Source organism: Agelaius tricolor, unplaced genomic scaffold (assembly GCF_023055355.1).
Source record: "Agelaius tricolor isolate 1412-34295 unplaced genomic scaffold, bAgeTri1.0.p SCAF_10, whole genome shotgun sequence".
NCBI lineage: Eukaryota > Metazoa > Chordata > Aves > Passeriformes > Icteridae > Agelaius > Agelaius tricolor.
The window spans coordinates 5,445,323-5,466,594 of NW_027269270.1; the positions used below are offsets into that span (position 1 = coordinate 5,445,323).

The window sequence follows — 21,272 nt, forward strand, 5'->3', positions numbered from 1 at the left end:
ACAAAGGGGGGGTTTTAGCAAAGCTTACCCATCGGTTTTCTCTGTTTAGACTTTCTGCTCACTTAAACAAGGGAGTTAGCGCATTTTTCTCCTCAGACAGGCGCAATTCCAGACCCAGGAGAGGACTGTCCCTTGCAGTGCCCTGGCAGCCCGTGCCAGGCGCTGAGGCCAGGAGGGACCGGAGTGCTCGGGGCACAGCCCCTCACGGGCCGGCACAGCCCTGCCCAGCGCCCCCGCCACCTTTCATCCTGGGAATGGCCGCGGAGAGCAGCCGGGGGAAGTTTTGGATGAAAACCCTGGTAGTGGGCACGGGCAGCATGCCCGCAAGCTCCACAGCTCCTTTCACTCACCGGAGCTTTGAGGGGTGGTCGGCAGGAGCACTAATGGAGGGCGGAACGCCCCGTACAAATCACCTGGTGGGCGGCTGTGGCCAGGTGAGGGGCGGGCTCTGCTGCCCGGTAACCGGCGGGAGGATACAGGCTCAAGCTGTGCCAGCGGAGGTTTGGATGGGACATTGAGAAGAATTTCTTCAGAGAAAGTGTTTGGAAGGAGCTGCCCGGGGAGGTGGCAGCTCCTGGAGGTGTTTAGGGAGAGTCTGGATGCTGGGTGCCACGCTCCGTGTGATGGATGAGGCGGTTTCGGGGCCGTTCCCCTCCTGCGCCGCCCCGATGTCTCCGTGAGGGGGCGCGCGTGCAGCCCGCCCGCAGCACGCGGCAGCGGCGGGGCCAATCGGCGCGGGGCGGGGCGGGGCCGGCGCGCGGGTGGCGGCGGGACAAGATGGTGTCGCCGGGCGCGCTCCGCGTGGTGCGCTGCGGCGGCGGCGGCCAGCGCGGCGCCAGGGCCGTGTTCTCCGCCGACTCCAAGCAAGTGGCACGGGGGGCCGGGGCTGCCGCGATCGAGGGGGCTCCTGAGCTCCGGGCGGGGCTCTGCCCGCCGGTGTCCCCGCGGCCTGCGGCTGCCGCGGGGCGCCCGGGCCTCTTGGGCCGGGGTAACGGCGTTTCCCCCCCGCAGGTACCTGCTGTACGCCTCGGGGGACTTCGTGAAGGTGCACAGCGTGAACACCGAGGAGACCCTGGGGCTGCTGTGCGGCCATGCCGACCTGGTGACCGACATCCAGCTCAACCCACACAACCACATGCAGGTTTGCGGGGGGAGGTCCGGGCTGCCCCTGACCCTTGTGTGCCACCGCGGGGGCTGTGCCGGGGCTGGCTGGGGTTTGGGAAGGGGCTGGGAGTGGATAGGGCATCGTGGAGCTGATGTTGCGCTGAAATCTGACAAGAAGGGTAGAGCTACGTCAGTTTCTTACAAACACAAACGTGAAATGTCATGTGGATTACACTACTTGAATGGAATGACAACAAAACGGAAACAAAGCAAAATTTCCGGTTAAAATTGAATGAAAGAGTAAAAGAAGCATGTGAGCAGATCAGAAATACTGTGGTTGGTGTTGACCCTTCTGTATCTGCTGGTAGCGATGCAGATGTGACTAAATCCCTTTAACTTGCCCAGTGGCTCCCTCTGCCCCCAGCCTGCCTTCCCCTCTCCTAGTTTGCTTGGGCTTTTTGGTGTCTGGATATAAACCAGACTTATTTACCAAGAGGGACTGATTTGCATATTAGCTTTGTAAAATAAGATGTTCACATGGTGGGTATCTGTGCATTCACTCTTTGTGACAATGTACATTTTGAACTAGAGTAATGGTGTTGTGTTTGCACTTTATTTGAAGTCAGCACAGAGCTGGTCTCTGTGCTGTATTTTTTATTATTCTGTTATGTGGTTGTGATTTTATGTAGAATCTGGTTTTTATATATTGCTATTACTTATTTGGTTTTTTTCCTTCAGCTCTATTCTTCCTCTCTCGATGGCACCATTAAACTGTGGGACTTCATGGATGGTATTCCCATTAAAGTATGTTGAGTTATTTGTGTTAAGAGCATGTCAAAAATGGGCACGAATCAGTCTGAGATGGGTTGTTCTACTATGAACACAAACTAAAACCCATCCAATTATGGCAGTAAAAGAATGTGTGATGACGATAATGATGCAGATCCTTTGGGGAAGAAGATGGGAGATGTACTGACATACTGACTTTGCTACCTGCTGCAGTTTTGAGTCCAGGGTAGCTCTGGGAATTGTTCTGCAGTTGGGATACACCCATAGGAATTGGTCCAATGGCTCGAAAATGTGGCCTGCTTACTCTTGCTCATATTTTCTGCTAAATACCCATCTCTGGCTGTGCCTTCTGCTTTGTGTTAGTGATAAGGTATCCTGAGGTTTTTCAGTAAATCTGATGTCTCATATTTCATTAGTACTGTTTTAACATTTGTATCAGTCCTTAATAGAATTAAGGTGTATTTGTTTTAGAATCAAGAATTTTGATTAATACATGAACATTTCATTAAGATATGATGTCCTTATTTTAAAGACATACACACAAATCTAGTAATTGTTGATTTCCTTCTCTTTTTTTTTCCTTCAGACTTTCACTGTAGGATCCAAACTTCTGGCACTGTACGCGCTTGCTAGTGCTGAGGACTCGGTGTTTGTTGTCATTCCGAAGAAGGGTGAACGAGGTACAGCATCATCCATGTCATCTCAGTCATTCTGAGTCTGTGAGATTATTCTCCCACCTTAGGCAGTAATGCCATAAACAGACTTGTCCTATTCACAGCATGCCTAGGTATTTTTAATGAGATTTTGTCTGCAATAAATACATCATCATCCATGTCATCTCAGTCATTCTGTGTCTGTGCTACTGTTCCAGCAGTGAGCAGTGTGCTGCAAGAATGGGCTTTAATATATTCATTGTGAAATATTTTTTAAATCATGTGACAATGTCTAGTACTGCACTTTGTACCTCTTTCGTTCTCATTCTGTGACATCTGTCATTCCAATATTTGTCTAGAAGACTGCTTGTCTTTGCTTTTGAAGCATGTACTGCATGGATGTGGTCTCATAGATGCAGTTCATCTTTGAGCAGTGCTTACCAAGGTTCAGGTTATACTACTGAAGTTGGGTATGAGTTCTGGAGATTATTCTCCCACCTTAGGCAGTATTACCATAAACGAGCTTGTCCTATTCACAGCATGCCTGGGTATTTTTTAATGGGATTTTGTCTGCAATACATACAGTTTGGCCTTACTGTGTACTGTAATATATTGCTACTTCAGAGTAAGAGCAAATACTCTGCAGCTTCCCTTGGATTCTTCTGCTTACACTTGCACTGACACGCTGACACTGTCTGGTCCTTGTTCTTCAGTACTACTGTTGGTTTCAGGCAGATTTTTTTCTTTGGTTAGATACATTCCAGCTGGTCTCAGTTAAGCTGACAAAAGGAGCAGGCCAAGATCTGGAAGGCAAGGAGCTCTCAGTCGTTCTGGATGGTGTGGGTGCATCACCAAAGCAAATTGCATTTGGAAGAGAAGTATGTTCCCCTCTGGGTTTTTTTCTTCTCTGGGTGTTGGTTGGTTGGAGGTTTTTTCCCTCTCAGATGAGCTCTATGCTGTTTATAGCACAGCAGTACTGAAACAAAACTGGAAGTAAATTAATCAGTATAAGAACTATACTCTTTTTAATATTACAAAAAAAAAAAAAGGAAACTTTGACACTTAAAATGGAAAAATATTTACTCAATGTCAGCTTATATGTTGTCTCCAGAGTAAAATATTTTGTAGTGAAATGTACTTAATTCTTTTCTTGTGTGAAAACATAATCTATATGTCCTAAATGGCTTTACTTTAACAGGATTCATATGTGGTATCAGTGAAGGATGTGAATCTCCAAGTTTATTTTTTTAAACAGAAATTGTTGAACAGGTAAGAATAAGAACGAAAATGTCAGGTATTGATTCAGTCTGATATATCCTAAATGGTTTTTAACTCATGATGTGTTGCACACATGGTCTCATATTTGGTTTTATGCTGGAGGGGATGTAGTCACTGTATGAGAAACTTCCTGTAGAAGTCAACAGTGAGCAGACCAGTGGCAGTAGTACCTTACCTTTGCAGCTCAGGAATGTATTTTTTTCAGTTAAATACTTAGGTTGATGCTGACCTGAAACAAGTGACATAGTTTGGACAGGGCCCAGGCAGCAGGAGGGAAGCAGGAGAAAAGGAGAGGGAGAGAAAGACAGAAGCAAAAACTCTTTCACCTTGATTGAAGGTGAAGAATTAAGGAAATCAAGAGGAAAATAAGTCTGTCACTATTTTTTGAGAGTGCATGTAACCATAACAACTTGAAAATGTTTAATTTTTCTAATCAGAATTTTTTTTATGTGCACTAGCTGATCCTTTTGAAGATTTGTTTTAGGAAAAACAACCTAACTCTTACAATTAAAGTTCCCTTCTTAACTTTTGAAGGTTTTCATTAAGTACAGCAAAGACAAAAGGAGGAGACAATCGCTTCAGTTGTGTCGTGTGCCATCCTAAGGAGGATTGCATTGCAACTGGCCATGCTGATGGAAAGATTCGCCTCTGGTAGGTGCAGTTTGGTTAACTGTGCATCCCATGAACTCCTCTGACTGCAGGAATTAAGTCAAACCTGAGCAAAGCAGTCTAATTTGTCCTTAGCATTGCCATTTTCAGAAGTCAGAATAAGCAATGAACCTGCAGTGCTGACAGTCTATATGTCAAGTGGAAAAAATGCCTATGTTAAGTTATGCTCCGTTAAATCTAAACTTATGTGTAAAAGGTAATGTAAGAACAGCTGAAATAACTCTTTATGGGCACATCTAAGGAGAGCACATCAGTGGAATACATGATTAGAAACACTACATGGTTAAGTAGGGCTCAGTTGCTCCGTACATCTAAGATGTGAGGTGTGGACCAGGAGGCCTCTGAAAACCTGTAGTGTGGTTCCTTCTCTCCTTCTGCATCATTGAACATAGGATAAACCAGTCTAGAAGTTAGAAGACAGGATGATATAATCGATTCAGTTCAATATCTCCTTTGGTTTACTCTGTTATTGATGTTGTGAGTAAAGAATTGTTTTGTTCCTCTCCGCACAGGAGGAATTTCCACCACAAGAAAGCATACACATATTCTGCACTGCACTGGCATCATGATATTGTCATGGATCTGGCTTATTCTTTGGAGGGTGAGTAAAAGAAAAATAAAAACCAGAACAAAGCAATAAAAAAAAACTCTACCAAAAAACCCCAAAAATCTCCATCAAACAAACAAAACCTTCTCAAATTTTAAGTGTTGCAGCAGACAAGGAAGAATCTGTAGAAGCTCCAAGTCTGTCCACTTACTAACAAGCTAATTTCTAGAATTTTAAGTGTATCCAGGAAGGATCTGAAATAAAAACTAAAGGAGTTATTTTTTATATGCATTTTGATTGGCATTTATAATGTCAAATATCTTCCTCCTATTGTAGAAGGAGAAATCTTAACCCCTTCTCTCACCTCTTCTCCCTCACCTCCACTCTTCCTCCCCTTCTGTTTTATTAATAGTACTGATGAGTTCTTGCATCCAAATAAAACAAGTCAGTCTTGTCTGAGCTCAAACCTGCTGTCAGAAATAATACACTTCTGTTTGAATTGTGTCATCTGAACTATTCTTAAGGTATTTCTTACTGCAGAGTACTTTTCACAGAAGGAGAACAATTTAGCCATATCCTAACACAAATATCCAGCTGATTCAGAAAGTGATGGGATCTACTACTCCCAAAGCATTGCTGAAATTTCACTGTAGACACAAGTTCCTGTTACTTAATCCAAGTTTCTCTAGCAATTTAACAGGAGATAATGAAAAACATGTCTTTTCATTCTCAGTTTAAAAAGTTTTGAGAAACTCATGTCCATCTGTCATTGTAAAGACACAGGCTGCTGATTTCATTTCTTTTTAAGCAAAACCTTTTAACTGTATTTTGTTGCTGGAAAAGGAACCAGGTTGCTGAGTGGTGGAGTTGAATCTGTTCTAGTCCAGTGGCACAATGAATCTTCATGCCAGAAGGATTTCCTGCCTCGTTTGGGGTCTCCCATCGAGTGCATCTCCATGTCCTCTGACGGCGTTCTCTGCTGCACCCTGCACACAGACAACAGTAAGCCAAAACACATCCTAGTATCACTTCAGTGGAAATGCAAATCTGTATGAGCTTTATTTGGATGATTTTGGATGAATTAACTAAGATCTGCATAAAATTTCATTAGTGATCTGCAAAAACAGATTCTTGTTCTTTTGCTCTTTGATGAGTTCTGTGAATTTGCTTGGTGACTGCTGTAACTTGGCTTTCCACCTTGGTGTCATAAACTGGGAAAAGATACATCTACAGTACAGATGGTTACATTCTTTCCCACCATGAGATGTGTGCCTTTTGTGAGACTTGGTCTGCTTTCTCTTTCAGGAATAACAATAATCAACAGCAACCTAAGGTTTTCCAGAAGTATTCAAGGGCTAATCAAAAGTAAGTGCAGTAAAATTTGTCTTCCACTTAGAGGGTGGAATGTGTCACTTGACAGCTTTGGTCATTTGTCACCTGAATTTTGTTTCCAGGTAGGGATGTCAAGACTGGCCTAGTGGTTGATCCCAGAACCAAAGCTTTGGTCCTGAATGGAGAGCCAGGCCACTTGCAGTTCTATTCCCTCCAGAGTGACCAACAGTTGTTCAGTGTAAGTTGGATGGGCTTGTACCAAAACTTTAACTTATTCAGTCAAGTAACTTGTGCATCAGGATTTATTTAAAGACTTAATATGTAAAATGGGGAAAAAAACCTTGCAGCTATCCCACAAGGCTGGATTCCAGGCTGACATGTTCTTGGGTTTATCTTTGTTCATGTGCTAAGCAAATCTAAATATTGATACTGAAAAAAGTACTCTAAAACAATGTGCTATCCTGTTAAATGTCAAAAATTTGTAGGTAAAACACCTTCAAATTATTTTTCATTCTTTCCTACACTTCGCATCACTGTGGAATGCACATGCTCTAATTGTGCTTTCCCCACACCCTGGCATACTTCTTCATGCCACGGCCCAGTCAGGTCTAACTGGAGCCTTCAGAACCTCCTTCCTCCGTGGTTTCATGAGTGGTATCTCTTCCAGCTGCACCTGCATTTCAATCCCCTGTGGCCTTGCTTTGCAGCTGGACATCGTGCAGCGGCAGTACATCCACCAGGCGGGCCTGAAGCAGTCGGACCTGGTGAAGGTGGCGTTCAGCGCGCGGGGCTCTTGGCTGGCCACGGTGGAGGAGAGTGAGGAAGTGGCTGACCCCGAGCTACAGCTGAAGCTGTGGTTCTACAGTGAAGAAACACAGAGGTAATGGTAACAGCTGGCCTTCCAGCTGTCAGTCACACAAATCCCTGCACACATACTGCCTTGCAAAGGCAGAGTTTTCCCAGATCTGGGAAGTTACCGTGCACACTACAGCATCTACAGCAGAGCACAGAGTTGCACTGAATACACACAGGAAATAATTGCTCTGGATCTATTTTATTTACAGTAATTAAAGACTGTTGTAACCATGGGACTTAAATTCACATATTTTCATGGTATGAAGAATTATGGACCTGACAGAATGGTTCTGTAGCTCATATAGTTTTCCCGCCTCTGTGGGAAATTAAATCATTAATTAAAGAGTCCTTCTCCAGAAGGTTCAGAAGATTATAATTGTATTGTTGGTCTTTGTCTTTAGCTAACATGTGCATTAATAGCCTTTCCTTAATTTTCCTTTCCTGGTTAATAGCCTTTCCTTAATTTTCCTATTAAAAAAATTACATTTTGACTACAAATTATTTTTTTAAAGAAACAAGGCCAAAGAAAGCTACTACGCAGATCAACCACGTAACTGATTTTCTAAGTACTGGAGAGACTGCCCAGGGTTCAGGCTGAGTGTTTGGGAGATGCTTGTCTACTGATAATTTTTGGTGCTGGGCTACTGTATGGAAGCCACTAGGGAAACCTGATCTGTTAATGCAATACCATTTAGCTGTCTTTATTAGAAATTCCTTTGATTGCTCTTCTCCCTGCCCATTCCAGAATCAGCTTGAACTGAATTCTTCCCCAGGTTCCAAATGAAATAGAATGGCAAGCTTTTGCTTTCTTTTCCTATAGCTTTGCACTGAACACCAGAATAAACACACCCCATGACAACCACATCACAGACATGTGCTTTCGTGACATGGATGAACTGGGAGATGACTCCCTCATACTGGTAACAACTGGCAGAGACTGTGTGTTTAAAGTCTGGGTGATGGTAGGAGACTCTGATCCAGAAGGTAAGCATGGCCAAAAAATAACTTACTTCATCTTGTAACATAGAGCTGTAAGAATAACCTGATTTGGAAAGGGCCTACAATGCCATTTGAAGTCATGCTGTAGAAATCAAGACCCTACTTTCATTTGCCTAGTCCCCTGCATTCATCTGCTTCTGCTGCTGCATGAAGTATTGTGTTCTCCTGAGCATCCTGTGATGGAGTTCTGCCATAGTTCCACAGTATTAGTTTGGTCTGGAGGTTCCTGATATAACCAAAGACCTTGGCAAGCTGCTGCAGAAGGGAGTGGCAGCCTGTGTTCATTTGTTAAAGAACTGTGTGTGGTAGTGATTTTTCCATGCTGAGAAAATGGATTTTTGTCAGTCCTCTGCGTTGGCTTTTCATTTGAGACTCCTGCTCAAAGGAGCAGGGTACAGAAATGTGTTACTGTGTTTGAGCAGAATTAGAGTAAAATAATAGCACTTCTGCAATTTGACATATCCACCAGTTCAGAGTTCATTTTTGGAGCACCCTTCCTTTCTATTAGGTACTTGAACATCATAGAATGGGTATTTAGGTATTTCTGAGATACTTTTAATCGCCAAATTTAACCTCTTGGAAGACATGCTGATGTTCACTTCTTTCAAACACACCACCTGTGTATGTTTATTGATTGTTCTGTATGCCTTTGGACATGAAATACACAAGATTTCCAACACATTAATGTCCTTTTACTTAAATGTTATTACAGTGTCAGGCACACTTAAGTGAGGTGGCACTTTCCTGCCACTTGGCTGTCTTGTCATTTCATGTTCCTAAGTAGCTGTGACAGTGGTGTTGCTGAACTGCTTGCAGTTTAGTAATCTGTTTGTCTTTTCATGGGCAGGTGAGAACATGTTCAAAAGTACTTTTGAGCTACTAGGGTTTCCATTTGGCAGACTTTTCCAGACTTTCTCTTTCCAAGCTCTTTATCCCTCAACTGTGGCTGCTCATGAGAAGAAAGACAAAACTCTTGTCATTTACTGTATTAGTAGTAATCTCCCCAGTGGTATCTGAAAGAGTGTTTGGTTTTGCTTTTTTTAATAAATTATTCTGAGGCTAAATCATATCGTAACTTAATGAGCAGATACTTTGATCTTGAGTATAGTGTCAGTTGAGGATGAAACTTTTTTTTTTCCTTCCACAAAATAGTTTTGTATCTGCTGCCTGGCCTCATGATGGTGTTTGTATTTGAGTGACTACAGGGTTCTGTTTCATGGCATATGTGAAAGTACCAATTAGTGGTGGCTGTTGTGGTGTATCTGCCCAGTGGGGCAGAGTAGGAATGCTTAGGTAGAAGGGCTTGACATGCTGCAGCTTCTGTGCAGCAAATACTAGTTCAAAATACTAGTTCAGCAAAGAGCAGGTCTCTTGCTGGGCCCCTAGATGGTGCCATGCAGTTGGAAGTACTCAATCGTTTCTGGCTTTTTTTTTTTTTTAGACAGGTCTTTTAATCATCAACTTGTAGCCATTATATAAAGGGTAGCTTAGCATAGGGTGATTTTCCTTTTTTTTTTTTTTTTTCCTCATCCTACTCAAATATTTCAAAAGCATGCTGTAGGAATTATTTTATACTAGGAAATATATGTTAATGTGGTAAGTACATCACTTTGCTCCAGTTTATTTTCTGGTAACTATCAACAGTGGGAAATGTGTCCAAACAGAATGCAGTGGCAGGTGAACCAACAAAAGGAACATGCTGGTGGGTCACTTGATGATCCTCAAATCCTCTTTAAATGAACCATGAGCTTTGTTGGACTCAAATGCAAGCTGTGTTCAGATTTTGAGTAATGCTCCTGTTTTCTTGCTAGAGTTATGACACAACAATTTTTCCAGAACAATAAGTGTTGAATCTACTTGGGTATCATTTTACCTAACCTCTGCCTCTGTGAGAGCACAGTTAATGGAGTTGGCAAACTAAACATGAATATTGTACCATGTCAGTCTCAAGGTTCTCTGTTCAAATGCAAAACTGAGGACAAATAAAAACCCTATCAGCTGTTTCTCATCTACCAGGGCAGATTCTCTCTACTCTTCAAAAATTGTGACAGAAAACTGCCTTGCCTTGAGCTTGTTTTGCAGTAATAATTGAATTCTTCTTTCTTCATGTATGGACTTGAATTAACTGGCTTGTTCATTCAATGCAGCACACCAGAGTGTGAGCTGGAGCTGTGACTTTGTAGGCAGCTACCACAACTACCAAGCTACAAACTGCTGCTTCTCAGAAGATGGCTCTTTGCTGGCTGTTAGCTTTGAAGAAACTGTCACTGTATGGGATTCACTAACTTGGGATCTTAAGTGTACATTTTGCCATCCCCCTGGAAATATAAGGTACATTTTTCATCTGCTCTTTTGTGTCTCATTTGAACTCTTGAGAAAAGAAAGAATCAATTCATAGCAGAACAAGACCTTGTATATGTTCATAAACATATACACATAAACATTGAATTTATCAGTCTTAAATTCATATATAGAAAATACTAAAATGGCTTTTAGGTGGTGGTTAAAAATAAGATTGAGCATTGCAGTTCCTTCTTACTTGCTTATGTCTCTTGTACCTGTCATCCTTAAATCTGTATTATGGAGAACACAAGTAGTGTGTTGATAGCCCTTCTCTTTTCCCCCATTAATCCAGGGGTGAATCAAAGTCCTGGAGAAGTGTAAATGCAAACAGTTGGTTCTTTATTTGTGTATGCATGCATGCAAATGGAAATTATATCAATAAACCATAAAGGCATGATGACTTTAGCTGTACTATGAAATACGTATCTTGATCTTCTGTAACCTCTGTTCAAAAATCCATGTTTTCCTGGCAGACTATCCCAGCAATGCTCCATTGTATGCTGTCATGATAAAAGACATCAACATTGTATGGTCACAATATTTTAAAGACTCTTGGCACAAAGAATCATGGCAGCATACAGAGGTTTCTCCCTTCCATGTGCTGTGTGTATATTTGTAAGCGCCTTTTTTGTGTGATGAAATCTGTTTTATGTTGGTCCTCTAAGATTAGAAATTGAGAAATGTTATTCTGAAACTGCTGTGGAGGAAAACTGTGGGAGGCATGTGAGCCACCAGTTTGGTGCAGTGGCAAGCTTTTCCCAGGCCAGCTGCCTCCTCTTACAAACTTTACTGTTTGTTATATTAAAAAGAAATAAATTACTCTAGGAATATAATGAATTGCTGTATTATTTGCATAATGTCAAAGGGCTATGCTTTAATATAGAAATTCTGTCCCTTATTAGCTTTTTTTAAAATCCTTTATCATTAGAAGTCCTAAGGCTGTTCTGTTATTCTCAAACAAGAGACTGAGAAATCACATGCTTTCTCCAACTGGAGTTCTAATAGCCCTTTTTTAACTACCTCTCTCATTCTAGTTCCTAAACAATAGTAGGGCTTCTTTAAATAGTAAATTATTTTCCAATCCCAGTGTGAACACTTACAGTTATGTATGGGTTTGTAATGTATTTTAGAGTTTTAAATCCCTCCTTCATATTGGAATGTTGTAGAAAAATGTAATCCTTACATAATTATGCACTCTTTAAATTATCAGACTTATCTGATAGTTGTGTGTGGAGTTTCATGCCACTAGAGGTGAATGCAAAAAGCAAACTTTGGATTTAAATACCAAAACTAAATCATAACTAAGTGGTTTTTGTGAGTTGTAATTGCTACATAGAAAAACAAAGATCAACTCTGAAGGTGACTAATTTGTGTTGACTTTTTACTTCTGTAGGAACATCTGCTTTGGGAGACTAACATGTTCCAAGTACCTTATTGGTGCCACTGATTATGGCTTTCTGTGTTGCTGGAACCTGCTCACTTGTGCATGTAAGATCAGCTTGAATGTGTGCTGGAGTAATTTATTACTTGAAATTATTGTGAAACCTTGAAATCATTCTAGTTCAGTTTCAGATTTAACACACTACAAAATGCCCTGTGGAAATGGGATTATTTTCATACTTAGGGTAGGATACTGTCTGTGCATGTGCTTTGTGTGTGCAGAATAAATCTTGGGTTAGGTGAATGATAACCCAGTAATAGGTAGTATTTCTTACACTTGTGTAGGAGTTGGAAGCATTTGTGTGTTTTTATTCACCAGGGAATGGGTGGAACTGCCTCTTGCAGCAGCTAAGGCCTTCTGTGTTGTTTGTTTGACCTTTTGTTTGGCTCCTTTTCACCTCTGCCTCTTGCTGTGCTTTTCAGTGGAGTGGAGTGCCCACCTCAACGTCGTGGTTCTGCAACCTGATCCTCTTTCTGAACACATTGCTGCAGTCTCATGGCTCTCCAAAGAGTCCAGCTGTAAGTACAAAGCCTTCTTTCACTAGTCATAATCAGCAGAATTTAAAACTGGGGAAGCACAATTCCTAGAAAAGGTTTTCTTAGAATTCAGACCATAAAAGCTGGAGAGGGACTTCAGCGTGTGCTTGCATCTGTGGAAACTGAGCCATATCTGACATCAGCATTCAGATAAAGTGTGTTACCTTTTCTTCCAGCAGGTAGTTTCAGGTACAGGATAGATCTCAGGATTAACCACACTTTCTGGTGAGGGTCTCAAATGTTCTTGACCCTCTCGTGTAAATGCAGAACTACCCAGCTACATTTTAGAGCTCTGATATTAAATTAAATATACTCTGACATTAAATTAAATAACTCTTCCTACAGAAATGTTAATTTCCAAGTGTGTTCTCTGGACTGGAGTATTGTGAAAAGTCCCTTCTATTACTGAGTAAAGTTAGCCAGTTAAATTCCTGTGAAGTGGTGCTTGGAGGCAATCCTGTCCAGCCTTCCTGGCTGTGATATGCAGGGCTTTGACAGCTGGCCAGGAGCATAAGAATTTCCTGATTTAAGAAGAAGATATTTTTGGTTTTGCAGTGTTTGTGTTTAAACCAAGTGAGCCATGGCCAGTCTACATCCAGAGAAATCTTTGTAAAGAAAAGATCCTGCTTGCTGCCTTCGTTCCAAGAGATGAACCTGAAATGATAAACTCAGAAAAATACCTTTGGCTAAGAAAATCCCAGCTATTTTTTCTTACAGATACACAAGTAAGGAATAGTAATTGGTAGGTGGTTCCTGGGGAAAAACTGTTTTCTTTAAAATGGATTTATAGGAATTCAGAGTTCTGCTTATGAGCATGGGAGTTCCTTTTTTGATTTCATTTCATTGTAAGCTGTCCTTTATTGAAAGCTTTTAACTGCCAAAACAGCCTAAGATCAAAATTATTTACTGGTTTTCTACTATTCCTGTGAATAGTTTTATGCTGCTTCATTGATACAAGACACTAGATAACATGGGAACATTGCCTATGCTGTTTAACTTAAACAATCACCTAGAAGCTGTATGGATTATTGCTGATTATTCACGTGTTCCATGTGATATTCAGTTTCCCTGTAATTTCTGGATGGGGGTGTGGGTTTTTTGTTTGTTTTCCCAAAAAGCTTATAGAACCTCTAGGTCCATTCTTGCTTCTCTTCAGTTTCTTTACAAAATAAAGATGAAGAGATGGGTTTTCCTCTTCCACTTGACTGATAAAACTTTTGGGCCAGTTGGAAGCTTCTGTAGGCAAGCTATGTAAATATAGAAAGCAGTTTCACATATGACAACTCTGCTACATCCTTCTGTATTTTAGGAGCTAATGACACTTAGCACAAAATCTCTGGAAGAAAGGCTCACACCATCAAGCAAACAGGTACCTCTCATAGAACTTCTGACTGAGATGGGCAGAGCGGTTCAAAATTCTGATGGTGGTTATACTGTCATATTGAAATTCCCTTTTGTCATGAAAATGCTCAGCAGATCATTACCTGGAGTCACAGGCACTTAGCTGAAGGGGCAGTAATTGGATTTGCTTATTTTTTGACAAGAATTGCTGTTTGCAATTTTTTTTAAGTATCAGTGAGCTACTCTCCATTTTGCCTGGGGGGAAAATTTTTCTAAAATCTTCAGGTTACACAAATGAAGCTAAATGTTTGAGTAAGCTCTTTGCTTATCTTAGTTTCTGTAACACTTGGAACCTTGAGTGTGGTCTTAACTATGGGGATGAACAGTTGTCAGTCAATTGTGACTTACCTGTGAGAAGGCGTTCCAGAACTGCATTCCAGTATGTATTTCTGTGGAGAAGTAGTCTGGGAAGTTGGATTTTTTTTTTTAATTCATTTTGAAGAAGTTAAAACTGTAACAGCAGCATTTGATTGATTTGGTTGTTCAGATAAAGTAGATCAAAGTAGAGGTTAGTATCTTTCTAATATAAAATGCTGTGGGACTGTGGGCATATGCAGTCAGTTTCTTTGGAGGGTGGGGAAATAATTTGGTGTTCAGATTAATGTATATTGATGAAGGAAAATGCCAATAGTCAAGGTACCATGTTTTGTTTCCCATTGCATAATTGAATCTCTCTGCAGATGATGCTGGAGTATAAATGATCTTTTGGTTCTGTGGAATCAGAAAAAAACCATCCTTTGGTTTTCTGGCACATGCACCACCTTCCATACTTGGAAGTTAATAGGTAGATCAGCAAACTAAAATCCAGTGTTCTTGGGGCCATATTCTGGAGAGTTTTGTAACCCTCTGTGCAGGATTCTCTCCAGACACCTGACAGAGAATGAGTACAAAGAGCCACATAGCTCAGTTGAGTTAAATTTGAGTGTAGGCTTTTCTCATTTGGGTTTATTCTGAATTTTGGTAACTTAGAAGGAGATAGAACTTAGATTTGTGACACTAAAATTCTACTTATATTTTTTCAAGCTGGCAGTAGAAGAAAGTCTTCCTGTGACACCATTTAGTGTGCTGCTGGGAAAGCACAGACGTCAGCAAGCACAGGAGGATACAGACCTTGGAAAACCAGTTGTTCATAATAGACAGGAACAAGCTTCACCTGCTGTCAAAGAGGTAGGAGTAATTACAGTAAAAGTAATTACAAGCAAAATCATGACAAACAAAGCCTCTCATAAAGCTTTTGTTTTATCTTTGCAGCTTTTGCACACTCCAGCACACGTTTTGCCATCTGCTTCCTTCCTCTGCACTATATTTATTAACTCATTGCTCATCTCCAAAGAGAACAAAAGGTAAGAAAAGTTCAAGAACTCTCCTTAGTTATCAAAGTTACTTTAAATTATCTGAATCTTTGTTCAAAGTGTAAAAGCAGTTTTCCAGCACTCTTTATCTATTCAGAAATTTAGTAGAATACTTCAGTGCGGTAATGGTCTGGCTGTTTAGTGTATTGGCTCTTTTGTTGCTGTTGTTTTTGCTGGGTTTTGCATAATGTGCTTATATGCAAAACACTGCCTTTTACACTCAAATGTGCTCTATGAATTTAACTTTATTCCAGGGATTTAATGGCTTCTTAGTGCTATTTTTGGTTAAATATTAGATTCTCAACTTCATTTGAAATTACTATGACTTGCTGCGTAATTTTTGGTTTCAGTTTCTAGATACACCAGTGAGTTAGAAGCTTGATCGTGAGAATTGGTTTAGAACTCAAATGTCATTTCTAATTAAGCTACAAAATAAAAGGGTATACTATAAGCACATCTAAGTTTGGCTTACAGTGCATTAATGCCAATTTAATAGAGGAGTTTGATAGGTACTTAAAATTGCAGCTTTCTCCTTTGGGATCAAAGGAATGCAGGCACAGTGATTATGACAGTGGTCTTGTTTTAGGATTAATATCTTGTCACTCACACTGAAGCCAGTTCAGTGATTGCATTTTTGTGCCATCTGTTCTTTAAAGTGCTTCATTATACTCTGCCAGGCCAGGGATGAAGGCCTGTCCTTGCAATCAGGTGTTGGTGTGGATTTGCCAGATGGGTGAGTGGAAGGTTCACAGGGCCAGAGCTCACCCAGGAACAGTCTCAGCCCCGGAGTGTGCCCTGGCTTCTGCCCTACAGCCTGTTCTGTGTCCTGGCTTCTGCCACCTTGTGCTGCCACTGCTGCAAGATCTCTGACTGCACAGCACAACAAAACAGCCACAGAACAGTGGCAGAAATCTAATACATGGGAACTTGAATCTAGTTTCAGTCCTGAAGAATGTGGGAGTTCAGTGACCTGTGTAAATATTTGCACTTGCAGAGCAGCAGTGACTGCTGTGGCTGTGCATTTAAAGGTACATGTAATAGTAAGCATTGGGCGCTTGAAGTTTTACTACAATTTATCAGTGTATATATTATACAGTGGATATATTATTAGCATTAAATACTTCTATTTTTCTTGGCAATATGATATTACTGTGTGCTTCTCCATTTACATTTTGTGAGTGATGAATAGTTTGTGTTAGAACAGATGATTTTTAGAAGACCACTACTGTTTTGCCATGCAGTTCACTCTTTATAGATCTGGAATATTTATACAACAGACACTTGAATTAATACTATTGATTAATGCATTTTAAATTATAACAGTTCCATATAATTTGTTGGAATTGTGCTTTCTAATTCAGCACAGGCTTAAAACTCTTAAACACAAAAGGGAACAGCCACTTTAAACATCTCTCTATGTTTAGAGAAAAAAATCCGAACAACCAAGGAAATTTTTTCTTTCCTAGTAACGCTCTAGGTATTGCAGCAGTTTTTAAGACCAAGTGACCCTTTTCAGATTTGAAAGAGAAGAGTGACCTTCTTGAACACTGTCTCATCTACCAGTACATCCAACATTTCTGATCTTGTAGGACTGCAATGTTGTAACATTTGTCATAAATGCTGACCTGCCTGCTCTGCACTTACTATATTTCAAGAAAGAAAACTATTTTAAGTTTACTTAGAGGAGAGCTATTTAAAAAATGGCTTGAAATTGAGCTGGCAAGAAAAGTATAGTAGGTAGACTAAAATGAAAAAAAAAAAAGATAAAATCTTGTTTACTTAGTTGTTTGCATGATACTTCTCCCCTGTACTACTGTAGTATGTGAAAGTACCTATTAATTGGGTTGTTTTCAACCATCTTACAGTGCTGAAGAAGTTGCTGATGAAGTAGAAATGGAAAGTGAAAAAGCAGAGGATGAGTCAGATGAGGAAGATGTCACAGCAATGGAACAAGAAGATACAAGCCCTATGGAATTATTAGGAGAGATGACATGTAAACTGTCTAAATCCCAGGAAAAGGAGCTACGGAAAATAAGAAAAATGGACTACAGCTGGTTATCAGCCTTCTGAACAGACATCTTACGTTTTTTATACTGCAAGTTGAAGCTTTGTGGATTAAATATACTTTTAAAATTTTTTTTCAGGTCCTCTGGCCAAAAATTTTATCAGCTTCTCTTTCCAAAGGAATGCAGAACAAGGGGGAGTGATTAAAGTTTTGAAAAGCGGATTCTGCTCCTAGTTTATTACTGATTCTGTGACCTTAGAAAATGCTTAACCTGGTTTGGGGGCTCCCCACCCCCTTGCAAGTGTATTTAAAAGGCTAATAGCAAAACTGAGTTCATTATCTGGCTTGTGATCAGTTAACAAAGTGACAACTCAGCTGCTAAAAATTTTTCCCACTGAGGTTGGGTTACTGCTGCCAGAGCAGCAGCAGCAAATGCCTTCAGTTGGTGACAGAGCTTAGCTCAAGGTGTGGCAGGGGAAGTCAGGCTGGTTCTTGGTGCTGTATGCAGGTAAGTAACAAGTCTCCTCCCCACCACTTCCTCTCCAGCTGTTGAGACAGATGAAAAGTGGTTTAACATGCCTGGTTAGAGAATATAGCTATTAGTGTTTGTGGAGTTCACAGAGTATGGAGATTCTCAGGTGGAGGGTGCACAATGTATCAGAGCACTATGAAACCTTTCCAGAACTCAAGAAAACTGCATCATGTAGGAGATGCATCAGTTTATGCAACAGCTAGTTTAACAGGCCTTTAATGCATCAGCTGCAATTCCAATATATCACTTAACTATTCATAACAGAGTGTAGAATTGGTTTGAAGTGGTGAATTTGAGGGCCCAAGTGCGAATACAATCTCTGTGGTGCTAAAACTATTCAGATTAAAAATGCTGGAGCAAGAACAATCCAACGTTCAGTGAAACCTGAGTTCTTACTCTACTTTTCAAACAAAGTAGAGGACCCTTTGCTTCCTCTCTTGTGTTAACATGATACAGTGGAAGGCAGTTAGTGGCAACACTTTTAACTTTTTCAGGGGAATTACCCTACAGTAGACAAAATCTGTCACTTCCACCCATGTATAGAAATACTGAAATTCATCCTTAAGCATCAAGGAAAGCAGCTCAGAATCATTTTTCTAGCAGGTTTACCTCTCCCATTTTAACACCAAGGCAGTGTTTGCTCCCTTGGTGTGCTGGCAGGTCCATCATCAGCTGCCACAGGGTTAAACAGGTCCAGGCTGCAGCCAGGGAGGAATGGATGTTGTAGCAGCACCCAGAATGTGGCACAACAGTGAGCTGTACATTTAGGAGTGAGGTACTTTGGCTGTTGGGCCTGCCATGCTGAGGCTGTGGGGGGGACTCTTAAACCCTGGGAGATGGAAACACTGCCATAGAGACAGGGGCACTGAAAAGAGCTGTTAAAAACAGTTCCACCAATAGGTCTGACTGCTGGCCTCAGGAAAAATAAGCCAAAAACTAGTTTAAAACTTGTTATAGAAAATTACCTTTTAATTCTGTAAATTCACTATCATAGATGTCAAAACACAAATGTGAGGATATGAAGATATTTTAGAAGAAAACAATTTATGTAAAGAGCTTTGGAATGTCTGCCATGCAACTTGAATTGAGTGGTGATAGTCCCTTGCACATTCTATATTTCCTTCTAGTCAGACATTAATGTGAAAAATAGTTAATTGATCCAGTTTCAGACTAAAGCAGCCAGGGTTAACTTAGTCCCATGGCATCAAGGGGCTTCTGCATCTCCTCATACAATAAAGTCAGGCACCACAGCTCTTAGACTACCACTACTTATGACTGTGACATTTTCTTCTCATAGATTATTTACTAGGACTAGTATTACTGAGATTTTTAAGGGAAGTTTATCATAGTTAGGCATTTTCCTTTCCTGTTTGGGCCTTGGTAGGCAGAAAAATTCCATTTTAAGACCTGTAAAAGTTTTTCAAAGTTAGTTTGCTTGTAAGTTCATGTCTCTTATTTCTATCACACTTACAGGGAGAGAAGGAAAACACACCCTACCACAACTCTGGCCAGGTTTCTGCTTTTACATTTTGCTCCCTTTGTTTAACAGCTTTTTAGATAACCTCATACGTAACTGAAGCAAAAAAATCACAGCTCCCCAAATGTTAGCAATTTTTATTTCCATCCCTCTTACCTGCAGAGCTGAAACTGATACAGCCTTTTATAACCTTGGACCCAGTGGATTTTCCCCTGAAAGTTTCAACAGAACAAATAGGGAAAATTATTTAAGACTCTAACTGACAAATGATAGGTTTTGAAAATTCAGAAACATTAAGAAAGTACAGGAAAATAAAAAGATTCCCCCTCCAAAATATGCACCATACTAGGAAAGACACACTGAAAGGTTTTGGAATTTTTTCTTAAATAACATCAGACTTCAACTCTGGGAAAAACAAGTGTGACTTGAGCAGAGATCTGTTCACATGTTGTTGCAAAAGTGCTGCTTTAAAGCCTGGCGTTGTGTTACTGTGTCAGCAACATTTAAGTGTGGCTTTAAAGGAGGAAACTTTAATATCTGTTCATGTGGGGCTTTTTTAAATTCACATGAAAGTCAAGTGCTTTCCTGGAAGCCAGGCTGGCATGAGCAAGAGACAGTTCACATGCAAGTCAGCATCTGAAGGTGCAGCTTTGTGTTCAGGCAGTAGTGCATTGTGTTTGTTAGAAATCTTCATCAACATACAGCTTTTAGACTTAAATCTTTTGTCATTATTGACTTGGTTTTGCATTTCCCAGCAGACTGAACATCCTGGGAGAGGGCCCTGACTTTGTAGTTCTGTCAGTTTGTATTTTCTGCTCAAGAAGGAAATACATTTCTGGTTACAGTTTTACTACATTTAATAGGCACATTCTTGACCAACCTTTTAGAAAACATCTTCTGATACTGTAATTACAACAATGAAGAATACAGAGGGAGGGCTGCTACTGATTTGTCTGTGGCTGCTTTCATTTTAAAACAGTTCTCTGCTGTTCCTTCATTATTTTACTTTTGTTTTTTTTAATTTCAATCTTGGGTATCTCAGTAGCCTTAATCAGTCCCTGTATTTACTGTGATGCCCTAAGTCAAATCTTAATTTGATTTTTTGGCTTCTGCTTCTTCCCTGTAAAGGCTACTTTACAAGATTTTATTATTATTTTATAGAAAGATTTGACACAAAAGACCATAGAGAAGAAGATTGAACTTAATCTCATGATTCCAGTTACATGATAAATACAACAGGTAAAAAAACACCTCTGCAGCATGTAGAGGTCAGTGGTTCAATACCTGTGGGTGTCCTGTGCATCACAGCAGGACACCAATTTCCACAGAAGCAGTCACAGCTTTATTTAGGCTGAGGGACAGACCACACAAGGGTGGCAAGTGCCTGGAAAGGAACTTGTTTACTCCCCAAATTTTCCACTCAAACAAGTGGTTGGATAAACATGAGAGCCTGAAAATTCAGCAGCTATGGCAAGCATTAAAAAAAATAAATATACAGGCAAGGCCTTATGGAGCACATCATGGCAATGGGCTTTGACTGAGGGGCTGCTCCCCTGAGACTGCTCAGGTGCTGCTCTAAATGCTGCAGAGGTGCCCAGTAATTTCAGCCCATGTGTTCCAGTCAAGTGCAGCTCCACAGGGACTGAAATCACTGCTCTTCACTGGCATTTTGTGAGGCCCAAAGCAGTTATTGGTTAACAGCAGCTCCAGCACATGCCCTGGCCTTGGTGGGCAGATTTGGCAGGAAAGCCATGAGAAAGGGGCAGTAGTTGCTATGGTTTTTTGAGTTCAAGAACAGGAGAAAAAAGCCTGCAAATTGTGCCGCATGTTTTAGGATCACCTGGATGTTGGTATTTCAGCCAACAATCACATTGTCTGTCTGGCCTTGGGGAGGCTCTGGCAATACCTCAGTGTGCCAGACCCCAGTCTGCAGTGAGCCTAAAGCACATGCTAACAGCC

The 21,272-nt window shown here is 40.8% G+C and overlaps 1 protein-coding gene and 1 long non-coding RNA gene across 3 annotated transcripts; one reads left to right on the top strand and one right to left on the bottom strand.

Moving 5' to 3' along the window:
* Window positions 1-746: 746 nt before the first annotated feature.
* On the top strand, window positions 747-17,526 carry WDR75 (WD repeat domain 75). Its single transcript, XM_071434467.1, has 21 exons — window positions 747-863; window positions 1,012-1,141; window positions 1,843-1,908; window positions 2,480-2,573; window positions 3,300-3,424; window positions 3,745-3,815; window positions 4,359-4,475; window positions 5,006-5,094; window positions 5,884-6,042; window positions 6,346-6,405; window positions 6,495-6,610; window positions 7,080-7,252; window positions 8,048-8,211; window positions 10,374-10,557; window positions 11,963-12,057; window positions 12,433-12,528; window positions 13,102-13,271; window positions 13,856-13,915; window positions 14,971-15,114; window positions 15,199-15,290; window positions 17,165-17,526. The coding sequence occupies exons 1-21, from the start codon at window positions 778-780 to the stop codon at window positions 17,367-17,369; spliced, it is 2,496 nt and encodes an 831-aa protein (XP_071290568.1). The 5' UTR covers window positions 747-777; the 3' UTR covers window positions 17,370-17,526.
* On the bottom strand, window positions 9,652-12,471 carry LOC139593518 (uncharacterized). Of its 2 annotated transcripts, none has more exons than XR_011680333.1 (2): window positions 12,386-12,471; window positions 9,652-11,069 (listed from the first exon to the last, which is right to left on the bottom strand). It is a non-coding gene; the product is annotated as an uncharacterized lncRNA (long non-coding RNA). The 2 variants fall into 2 exon arrangements; XR_011680332.1 differs by having other exon boundaries at window positions 12,326-12,440.
* Window positions 17,527-21,272: the final 3,746 nt, after the last annotated feature.